Raw genomic sequence first — 11,853 nt, forward strand, 5'->3', positions numbered from 1 at the left:
ACTATAAATATATTTTGTCAATTGAACTTAGTATGTACGACGCTGTGAAGATGATTAAAGGGCCAGTAATGCTAACGTTTTATAATATGTTCACCACTTTTACAGTGTTTTCTCTGCATGCTCATCGAAAGGGAGACTTCCTGCCCCACTTATCAAAATTAGGGGACAGACTTGATATTTCAGGGGGCAGTCAAGTTTGATATTGATTTTGCCTTGAGTTTCAAGGAAGAGCTTGCCTAATATCATTACGATCGCCACCAAGTTCAGTTGCGTCGTCTATGTCGCTTGCAGAACCAGTAATAACATCGACAATTCATGATGCTTGTCAGCTTGTGATATGGTCGGCTTATCTCTATCTTTTGTTGATTTGTCACCCACAGGTTTCCCCGACTCAGAATTTGACGTATTTGTTCCCTTGGACATGATTCGGTCCGAATTTGGGGGTTTAAATCCATAAAAATATACACCGGTCCCCATGCGCCGATCAAACGATTGCGTTGCATTGCGATACGCATCCCTACACAATGCCAAAGCAGAAATTTTCTAAATTCCATCATTTATACACACAGTTCCCTACACTATGCGCTTTGGTCACTCATGTATATCAGTATATGTGGACGTCTTTGTTTGCTATGTTTTGATCGCGATTTTCGCGCTGTCAGTACCTTTTTCAGGGCGACAGTATGGTTCGAAATGCGGAATTTGAGCAATCATGCAGTCGAAAGAAACCCCTGCTTTTATTTTGAATTTGAACCATAATTCCCTGTTCTATTCCCCAAAGCTTCTCGATCTATACAGTATTCATCTTCTCAACTCAGCCCATACGTGTGTAAACTGCACTGTTAGTGTTGAAATGACTTTCGGGCTGGACTAGAATTCAAATGTAAACAATAAACAATGCATTTTGCACACTGGCATGTAAACTTTATGCTAAATTGACAAGCTAAATAGTGGATGTTTCAACATTCTTTAGGGAGTAGCAAAAATGTTGCAATTTCTATATAAAATAAAAATAATGGAAAAAGTCATCGAAAGTCCGCATTACTGTCCCTTTAAAAAGAACGTGACATTATGAACTTTAGGGACAATTGATTAACGTTTTAAAGGCATGCGTCAGGCGTCAGATTGTCTTGCCAGGAAATTTACTTAGGGGCAACATCAAAAGTTCAATATAATAAATCTAACTTAATTATCTGTTGCAAAGATCAGTAATGTTAGAGTCATGTACTTTCGTCTTCTTGACACCAGCAAAAAGGAAAATTACAACATGGCTGGCGCCAAAAACTTCCCGCTAAAGTTTCTTTTGTAATTTGGTGAGCAACGGGTACAATGGATCTTCTGTGCTGTGATATGGCTTCGTCCACGCGAGATATAATATTCCCGATTTGATCATTAGTAGCTGGAAGAGGGTACTGTTCAGCTGGATCTATCCTCAAATCAAAAACAAGGGGAGGGTCGTGGCGAGTCGTTCCATCTCCTGTGCAAGGGCAATACATAGTTCTATTGCAGTCTATTTCTCCCGCTGGTATATTCGGTGTGACGTACTGCAACTTATATATCGCGTTATCTGTTAAAAGAGGACAGAGACAGGTAAAATCTGAAATTTAGTGTGCAATTATGCAATAAAATTTGACTGGGTCTGAGAAAATTATAAGGTGAAGCTATCTTGCACAAACTGATAACGTGTATCTTTCATTTCGAAATTTCTTCTTCCTTTACATTTTACTCGAAATTATTACAGCTTTGTCAATACCAGTGAATTTGTGATGTCATTCCCAGATTATTAATGATAGTATCCGATTATCCAGCATTGAAGCCCCAGATGTTTTTCTACATCTACAAATACACTGGCAATGCCCGAACTATAAAATAATAGCGATAACGCACCCCCTCCCAGCCCATAATGAACTCAAGAAACTTCACTGCATAATGTAGTCGGCTTCGCCTTGTACATTATATAATGCAACGTTGCTTAATTGGTCCATTATGGGCCGAAAGGGGTAAATTATCGCTAAAATATGACTGGAATATGGGACATAGTTTTTAATTTAGCTAGAATTTATGCAGATTATTAGCGTGGATATATGTTGTTGTGTTATATCTTCTTGAAGTGAACATGATAGATCATAATATAAATTTTGCAACAATAGCGTGTGTATACACAATAATATGAATGTATGTGATATACATCTATATCAAAAATCTATATTATCAGAGTTGTTCCAACAAGGAAGAATCGATGGTTAAGGGCCGTATAATAATTACCAAAGAAATAGATATGACAAAAAATAAAAACATTTTGGCCAGGAAAAAAAATAAATTGTTCATCGGAATCGCCGCTTCTACTTTGGCATATTTGGAATTTTTTTTTTTTTTTGATCGCGGCAAATTCTTACTTCCGCATTACAAATATTTTTAGTACTGCCGCTGGTGGCGCCCTACACTGTGTCGGGTTTTCGCGGGCAAGGGATTCTGAATGAGACTTCATTCGTGTTCGGACTTAGTTGACCGCCAACACGTTGTTGTTACGTCTGAATTTGGCGAATCACGACGCAAAGTGGGTCGATTTGGCCAGAAATTTGCTCGTTTTGTAAAGGTTAGTACATGTCACATGAGTATTAATTTGATCGCCAACATTCGACGTGATGGCCAACAGTTAGTTCCAGAGACGCTATTCAGTGCAGTGTTTGTCCTGATATTACGTTCGGCGATTTGTTCAACAAGATCGTGACAGCAGATGGATGGTGCATCCGATTGAATGAAAATTGCATCGAAAGTATAAAAATTTACGGCAATGACAAAACACATGGTTGCGTCGATGTTAAAGTACGATCTGAATGATGACTATATAACTTCACTCCGATCACATTACAGTGTTGTTAGACCATTATGTAAAATGTGTATATATAGACAGTGGTAAAGAGGCCAAAACATGGGGCCAAAGTAAAATGAAAAAACTCAGATGCTAGGTCCCACCGGGACAATATTAAAGGACAATACTGAATTGTTGAATTTCAGTGATTTGCTGTACATTTCAGTTTTATTCTGAGAGAATGTTGAACTGCTCAGAATATGTTGTGCAAACACTAACTGTGAATGTAATGGCCTATGTTATTGTTGGGAAATATAGTATTGAATTCAGTTACCAGTATCAGTGTTTCTTGTCTGAGATATTTCAGGTAAAAAGGGAAACAATTATCTTGCCTTGTCTGCATCTGTGCAAAAATGCCACCGCGTTTACCTTCGGCCTAAAAAAAAATAAAAAAAAAAATTCGCTCGCCGCTCCTTGGACTTGGTCCAAAAAATCCGATGAACAAGATTTTTTTTTTCTCTGGCCTTATTGCCATTTATGTTCTCAGATATTTTTATTCGCCGAATACGTGTCGTTTGTAGCCGTTTGTTACTTCAATATATTGCACTTGAACTATCTATATTTCGTGGACAAATATAATATAGGGTGACATTATGACCATGTTTGCGATTAAATATAGATAAATGCATTTTCATAAGAAACTATGATAATGAACACCTTTCATAGAGTGACTCCCAACGAGAGAAACATACAATGAATTGTGAAAGTTTTTAAATAAGTTATTTGCGAATGGAAGAAGAGTGTGTCGATTGGAAGCACTGCCATTCTCTGTTATAATGTTCATGTCATAAAGGGCAAACTCCCTTGTGATAAATTTAAAAGGCAAAATTAATACTGGAACTACATTCTTTCTGTCAACCTCGTACATTATTATGTTGTGTACAAAACTGAAACTTCTGATTGTGACCCTTCCAGACAAACCTTCTGGACACTAGTGTTTCAATCGATCTCTTGAATTGGCTGGTGTCTCCAATACTGTCTAACACTTTACCCTTCAATGGTAGCCATGTGAATGAAACTCACTGCTTCCAATCCCATCCATTTATGTAAAAAGTTCACTTAGATAGTCTTGAAAAGACTATGGATTTTTCGATATCTGTTACGATTTTATTATTTAGAAATAAGTACCTCTCTGAGATGTGAAAGTAACAGCATTCAGCCACTGACCGCAATAATGGAACAGATAGTCGTGAGGGGGTGCTTTCATCGTCCCTCTCAGCAGAGGCATCAAGTCTCGCCCATCAATAACTCTATCACTTGGCAGATCCACTCCAGCCAGCGATGCGATCGTTGGGAAGACATCCATTGTGCTTGTTGGAACTGATATCCCAATGCCTCTTGGTATCATCGATGGATAGCGAACAACTGTGGGGACGCGTATACCGCCCTCCCAATTCTGTCCTTTACCTCCTAAAATGACATCAAAGTATATAAACAATTCAATCAAAATTAAAACTAATTCCATCAAACAAAAAATATCTATTTCCTTGTTAAGTCTCACCTCCCTGTGATGCAATGCTGTTTTGCTTGGCTGCACTCAATTTTATAGTGTAAATGATGGTACTAAATAGAATTATTAAAGATCGACATCTCTCAGGGCAGTCACTGTTAAACACGATTGGAACTAATTTGGGATAATTGGATTTAATATTTTGCAAATTTCTCAAAAGTGTTGGGTGCCATATAGCTGAATATTTCAATATCGCAAATTATTCATAAAACAAGTGTGTAATATAGAAAGAAAAGCAGATAAGATAAAATTTGTAGATTAAATCGACATTAATTCACCATCCAATTATCCCAAATTAGTTCCAATCGTGTTCTTATCGATTCAACTGATAACCGCCTCAAGGTTGAAAAACTTCAACTTTTTGGCTCAAAGTTTCGTTACGAAGAGTAAAACCACTCCCATTCAGAATCAAGAATCATAAGCAGGGATAGTGCCAAATATGTATTAGAAACATATTACCAAACATTTACAGATATTTGAATTCCAAACATGGCCACTATCCCTATGTTAACTCTATGATGGAAATAAAATCTTAGATTTTCAAAAAACGTTCATTGAATAAGTCACATACACCATGAGCTTCAAATCAGTCCTAATATATGCTAGACCAAAAGAATGTATTGTAAAAACTTGAGAGTCAGAATATCTGTTCGCTAGGTGCCTTGTTCTTGGTTATATATCTTCTATGTTTGAAGGTTGATAAATCGATTGGCCCGCAGGACTTCGAGACCTTGTGTCATGTATTCTTTTGTGGTGGTTTTCCGAAAAAAACGATGGCATAGACAAAATGAAATACAAAATTACATCGGCGCGCCATCTTTACGAACGATGAAGGACAATGCCCGAATTTATTGCAAGCATTTGGAAATCAATACTAGCATTTTCGGGTAAACAGAACTTTGATGCAGAAATCAACGAAAAAACACTGAATTGTACAAGGCAAAATTTTTCTTTAATTTGCGCTTTGGGATTCACAACAGTGCAGATTAAGGTGATATGCAGCACTGAACAGCGTGGGCAAACTAATATTCAATGAAATAGTTAGAACCATGAATGTCGTAGAAATACTATCCGTTATCATTCCTGAACAGACACACAGGAAGTGACATAGCCACAATAGCCGATGTAACAAACACTGCTATGGATTAAGGTAGTGCGCGCCTCGAAAGTGAAAGACTTAAGCTTTTGCTCAAACTTTCCTCAAGAAATCTTTCAACCATTCTCTTTCAAAATCAAGAATACAAATCGGGGGTCACCGTGCAAATTTTGGTACTAGAGAAACAAATGACCCAAGATTTACCGATATTTAAAATACAAAATGGTCGCTATCCCTGTGTTAACTGTGTCGCTATCCCTGTGTTAATAAAAGTTTCGAATGCCGATAAACTAAGCCGGCGAAAAGTTTTCTTACTCTAAGAGCTTTAAAATTAACACCAACAAGCGGGTGTATCAGAAAAGAATTGTAAAGGTTTGAGGGTCCAAATATCTGTCACCGAGGCGCATTCTACCTTAATTTTAAGGTTTCAGATACCTTTATAGATTCCGTTCCATCCCCCTTCCCTCTCACCAACACGGGGAGGGAGAACAGAAACTTCTTTTAAAGCACCACCATGGTCTGAGGTGAAATAGATAAAAGTGTTCTCTGCCAAACCAAGTTCACTCAGCTTTGACAAAACTTTGCCGACCATCCAGTCCATTTCTTCAACGTTGTCTCCATATTTCCCGTGCTTACTAGACCCAGTGAAGTTCTTCATGTTAAACAAAGCAGTGTGCCTTTGAAGGAATGGAAAATAAAGCAAAAAGGGTCCTTGCGTTGCACTTCGTTCTATGAAAGAATTCGCTTGGTTTACCATTCGTGTCGATATTGTATCCAAGACTACGGGCTGCTCTATGACGTCATGGTTCTTCACAAGCACGCACATGAATTGGCGAAAAAAACTGTATGACTAGCATAGTTCAAACCAAGCCACAAGACTATGTGGAATCCAATAATAATAACTCCTCTCCTGCCCAACACACCGAGTAAATGCAGCACCACAAGGACCACTGCGTAAGCCAAAGACCAGAGACAGCATCCCATAATGAGTCGCTTTTGGATGGACCATGCTATATATCTTCCATCTGGCCCGCATTCGTTGATAAGAGTGGTAGGCATACCATAAAAATAATCGAATCCTTGGTTAACTGGGTAAAAGTAGTGATCGCTTGACGAGTCGAAGTTAGTTCCGAGATGCCATTTTCCTACAAATTGGAACAAGAGAGTAAAACTCAGTTTTACTGAGAAGGTCAAAAATTCCGATAAACGACGGTCTTAATTACCAATCACGATAAATGTCTCTGTACAAAGCTGAAGTTACATTTATCTATCATCCGACACACATTCCCCAATTAGAGGATGAGGTACATTTTTACCTACATCCCAACCAAGCACTGAAGAGTAAAGTGCCTTGGTCACTGGCACGACACCGTGCTAGAGTCTCGAACTCACCATCCTCCAACAGTTCCTCTGGACCTACTTAGTCTCGGACTCACCATTCTCAGATGATGAGACCGGTACCCTGACCACTGCACAGTAAGTAAACTTACCCAAAATTCTCCATTATCCGCACACACCGAGATCATTCATTGAACTGATTTGATTTAAGTGTAGAACTAGGAAGGAGAAAAGTTATCACGTAAAGAATCTTTTCATTAAACTTACATGAATTTCGCACGTTTCTAAGAATAAAATGCAGCAAAATCATCAGGAATGCACAACTAAACGGAGTATTGCGTGTACGCCATTGCGCCTTGTCAAAGAGATGTCCATAATTCCGTGTACTTAAATCTCTCTATGAATCTCTCTACCTGTGATAGAACATCGTATGTCAAGAAATTGCGTGATATATGACCATTGATTTTACACCTGCAATGAACTCAAATCATTTTGTTGCAAGTTGTATTCTGCAATGCTATTGAAATATAACGGACAAGACCATAGGGCCTAACCAATTATTTGACTCAGTTACCCTCAATAAGTCACTATAATAGTTTTTGCCTGTAAACTTGTGGTTTGATACACGCGATGGCCAATGTCTGTGTAAAATTTAGGGATATTGGATCGAGTGTAATCATCATCATCATCATCATCATCATCATCATCATCATCATCATCATCATCATCATCATCATCAAACTTGACCTTAACATTCAACGGTAACCTCGATACATTCTCCCTGTCTTTGTGTTATCTTAACATCTCACTACCTGACAACAACTGACAAATAATGAAAATCCTTTTATCTTTCTGTCTGTCAGAAAGGGTAACCTACATAGTCATGAACCACGCGTTTTTTCCTGTGTGCACAGTTACTCACCTATAATGGCAGTAGCATATCCGGCTGCTTTCACCAACTCTGCAAAGGTAGTTTCATTCCGAGGTAGACCGGCCTTGCAGTCTGTGCTAGTTATCATAGATACTACTCCTTGCTGCAACGCAGAAGCCATACCTTTAATAAAAAGAAAGGTACGTTGACCCACAAGACATTAGGGCTCCATTAGCTCATTTGTGGCTTTGTTTCCTTACGATAACTTTGAAATCAAATGTTACGTATAGATGTGTAAAAATGTTCACCTAATCGTGATCACGGAATATTTTTGCAATCACGAGACACATGCTAAACCTAAATTTTAACAACTACATAATTTTTGAATTGCAACTAAAATGTGGCCGCCGCAGAGTATTAGAAATCGGAGTACTAGAAATCCCATGCACTTCTGTAGCATACTAGTATACATATGCAGAAGCTGCATTCTGATTTCGTTTTATTAATTTGCATTTCTATGCATTAAGCAGTAGGAAAAAAGATTTTTCGTCATTGGGATATTCACTTTTCAACGTTGACAAGATAATAACGGGAAATCGTGTCTTGTAGTTTCTAACACATTTGGGTTTTTATAAAATTCACTCAGAGTGACCACAAAATAACCCCGTTTTAATATGTAAAATTCAAAATGTCCGATATCAGGAGGGGTATCTCCTCTTAAACACATTAAGTAATTGGATCATTTGTGTCATTTGAGTATTCAGTCATATTTCTATGCATTAGCAGTCTTTCAAATCCTTACTCGGTTTTTGCCACATACTATTAACCTACTGCCTAGAACAAATCTTTAAGAGTAGTAGTGGTATTCGTACAGATTGAGACCTCGATTACTTCTTAATTGTCTTCATCAGGAGTTTTGCTGTACTAAAAGATGCTTCTATTTTCTTTGAAATTTTCCAGCATTCTGAAGCAGATTCTGCTTACCTATGGTTTCATATAGAGTTTGTGCTACTTGACATTTATTCCCTTATTCATTTTCGTCACTCCATATGAAATAAAAACAATTTAACATGCAAGACGGCATATATTGGCATTTCGGCGCGCATAAAAAGGTACTAGAACTCACACAGTTGAAAAAATAATCCAGGTGCAGCAGAGAGAGAAAAAAATTACATGGTCAATCTTCTGAGCCCACTCATGAATATCAAATGGTCCATTTCTTAACTAGAAGAGTTGAAAGCTAAATTACGAAAAACACTGTTAAATTATCAGCACGTTTGCTCTTGCGCCCACTACCGAAGGTAATGGTGAGTTTCAGACCCAAGAAGACCAGAAAAATGGGCTGACTTATGGAGCATGGCAGGCTCCAGCTGTGACCGCGTAGTAACTTAAATGCTGTAACATGTCAATCGTGCTCGGCCAGGGGCCGTCATCCCGGGACAGCTGCACGCCAACCAATAGGCTTTTCGGTAGTTAACTAAAAAAAGCTAATCCCTGTCGTTGAGGTAACTCTCAAAATCATGAAAATTAATGGATTAGTGTTTGATTCAATCTACACCCGCCTTATCACAAGCTATCTACGACTCATTTTGTACTTCTGCTAACTAGCGCGACATGAGAACAATCATGCATTCCCGTGAGCCTTCGGTGGTTTCTCTGCTCGCAACGTGAACTTTCGACCTCCAAGAAACGCTTTCAATGGGCTTTAAACTTGAGGGTGAAGGTTCATTAATCACAGGTTTTTATTCAAACCATGTATGCAGGTTCCGAAAGGCTACTCTTGTTAAAGTTTTTCGAATCGTGGTGACATTTCATATTTGTATTTTGGGGGCAATATTTGGTCAAAAAATTCATATTATCTGAAACTGCCTATCTAACTTTGAAAACTGATATGCATATTTCTTGGTTAACCTTTGTCTAGCGCTTTCACACTGTGTTAATATTTTCATAATTGCCTTTGGGGAATTTTCCCCACTATCTGTCAAAAAATTACTTTTCTTCATAAACGCCAGTCAGATTGCTTTGAAACTTGGTATGCATGATCCTAGTGTTGACCTCTCTCAGATTTGTCTAGATCTAAAGTGTGGTTAACTTTCAAATTTGTATTTCGGGCAATTTTTTATACTTTTGGTCGAAAATCAATTTCTCTGAAACGGCTTGTCTGATTACATTGAAATTCAGTATGCACAGGGGGTCCTATGGGCAACCTCAGTTGAGTATCTTCAATTTTTTTTCTTTTTCGTCAAATGATTATCTCTTAAATTTCTGATCTGATTATTAGTTACGAAATAGACGATATCAAGAAGAAACCTGTTCTGAGACGTATCAAGACACCCCTATCCCCGCCCCTACCCCTTGGATGAATAAATAAGCAGCCCCTTTAAGTTTGCGTCAAACTGACAGTAGTGGTTCAAATAGTCTGCCCATCCCCTTGGTGAAAAGTTCGATAAACTTTGCCTTTGTACTAAATACGACAGAAAGTCGCGTGTTTTGTTAACACAACATTCGATGAATATCCACGGGTTCATGAAGCTTACAAAGGTGCTGATATAATTCCTCTGTTTGTGTCCTGTCAGTGCTACGCGTGTTTTTTGCAGAGCTCACTGTCACACTGTTAACCATTTCTATTCGAATGAGATAAACATCACGCCACAGTACGTCCAGGACGTGATCACGCTTTTTACAGTCGTTTTGCCATTCATGAGCCTACGTATACCAGACTGACCCCAGTCGCCTGGCTTTCTCGGCAGCCGACTTACTGGCTGACCAAGCAAGGCCCTCACCCCACGATCTGCGCAGCTGCTTATCAGTTCGTGCGACAGTCTGCGCTGAAGTTTGGTCATTCAATTTATTCTGTTTTGATATTTAATATGCCTACAGACTTGCAGCAAGTGCACTGTCCCTCCATAAAAGGACCAAAATGAGTGTAGTGTCAGAGTCTCTTGACCTGAAGCATCACAATAGACTTCGGCGTGTTGCCTTTGACCTATTTTAAATCACGCGTCAACATCGCCGGGAGAGAATTAAAAAACAGTGTCCAAATTGACGTTACTTCGCACATTTTCAGGCTAAAAGTTCCTAGTGTTGAGATTATACGCCGAAGGAACGCAATTCCTGTCCCTTACAGGTGCACATTTACGTTTTGGTTTTGGTGTGATCTTTACATAAGTCGCATTCTTTTTCTCCATGTAATTTCATTCTTAAGAAGTTTGTTTGTTGATTACACCACACGGGCATCGGGTAGCATGTTTCTTATTGTAAAGGAAGGCAAGACGATCTATCTAAATTTTCAGAGCGGCATTCACAAAAGACCTTGACTTCACAGTCATGATCAGCTATAAAAAAAATTCTGTGGTGACCTATCACCGCTGTTATTTAGTAAACATGTTATATACTTTGCAGGTAGGCCATCATGAGAGATATGGGGACCCACATATTTATACTTAGGGCGAGGTATCAAGTACCTCCATGCATCGGCGAAGTTGTAATGATAATTGAGAGGGTGGGGGGGGGGGGGCTATTTTCCACATATGCCAGTAGGATTGCATCAAGAACAACTATGCTTTCCCCAGCAAACTTTTTAGGTCAAGGTCACAATATGTAAAATCAACATATCAACCTTCGAAACATGTTTTGTGAGTGATCATTTTGTAAAGTTGACAAGATTTACCAGTTTGTGGCACCCTAAGATATTTTGATTATTGAATATAGAACAGAACACAACCAGGGACTTTTAGTAATCACTTTGCATACCTGACCGTATTGGGTACCGTCCAGTTAATAGAGCTGCTCGGCTCGGTGAACAAGTGGGTGCAGCCACCAGATTGTGAGTCAATTTGGCACCTTCTTTGGCAAGGCTGTCGATGGCCGGTGTATGGATTGTGTCGTTTCCAAAGCAGCCAATATCTCCGATTCCCAGGTCGTCGGCTAGGAATATGACAAAGTTTGGCTTCACATTCGATGTTGCAAGTGTCGAAACTACCAGGACTATTGAGATTTGAAGGAGAGCAAGCATTGTGCAGCGTGTTGACATAATATGTAGTATAGTTAGATCCCTTCACAGGCTGGGCGCGTGGTATCTGTGAATACGCCGCGGTGCTGTGGAGTATATTGATCATGATCTGGAGACGCCACAGGTTTTGCGGTGATGACCTTGACCCGAGCGC

The 11,853-nt window shown here is 39.0% G+C and overlaps 1 protein-coding gene across 2 annotated transcripts; it reads right to left on the reverse strand.

The window, feature by feature from the left end:
- Window positions 1-216: 216 nt before the first annotated feature.
- Window positions 217-11,774, reverse strand: LOC139120375 (arylsulfatase D-like). Of its 2 annotated transcripts, XM_070684748.1 has the most exons (5): window positions 11,441-11,774; window positions 7,739-7,870; window positions 5,914-6,623; window positions 4,001-4,282; window positions 217-1,567 (listed from the first exon to the last, which is right to left on the reverse strand). In XM_070684748.1, exons 3-5 carry the CDS (start codon window positions 6,302-6,304, stop codon window positions 1,221-1,223), a joined length of 1,020 nt encoding a protein of 339 aa, XP_070540849.1. In that variant the 5' UTR covers window positions 6,305-6,623; window positions 7,739-7,870; window positions 11,441-11,774; the 3' UTR covers window positions 217-1,220. The 2 variants fall into 2 exon arrangements, with proteins under 2 accessions (XP_070540849.1, XP_070540858.1); XM_070684757.1 differs by lacking the exons at window positions 217-1,567; window positions 4,001-4,282 and having other exon boundaries at window positions 6,213-6,623.
- Window positions 11,775-11,853: the final 79 nt, after the last annotated feature.

Source organism: Ptychodera flava, chromosome 2 (genome assembly GCF_041260155.1).
Source record: "Ptychodera flava strain L36383 chromosome 2, AS_Pfla_20210202, whole genome shotgun sequence".
NCBI classification, from domain to species: domain Eukaryota; kingdom Metazoa; phylum Hemichordata; class Enteropneusta; family Ptychoderidae; genus Ptychodera; species Ptychodera flava.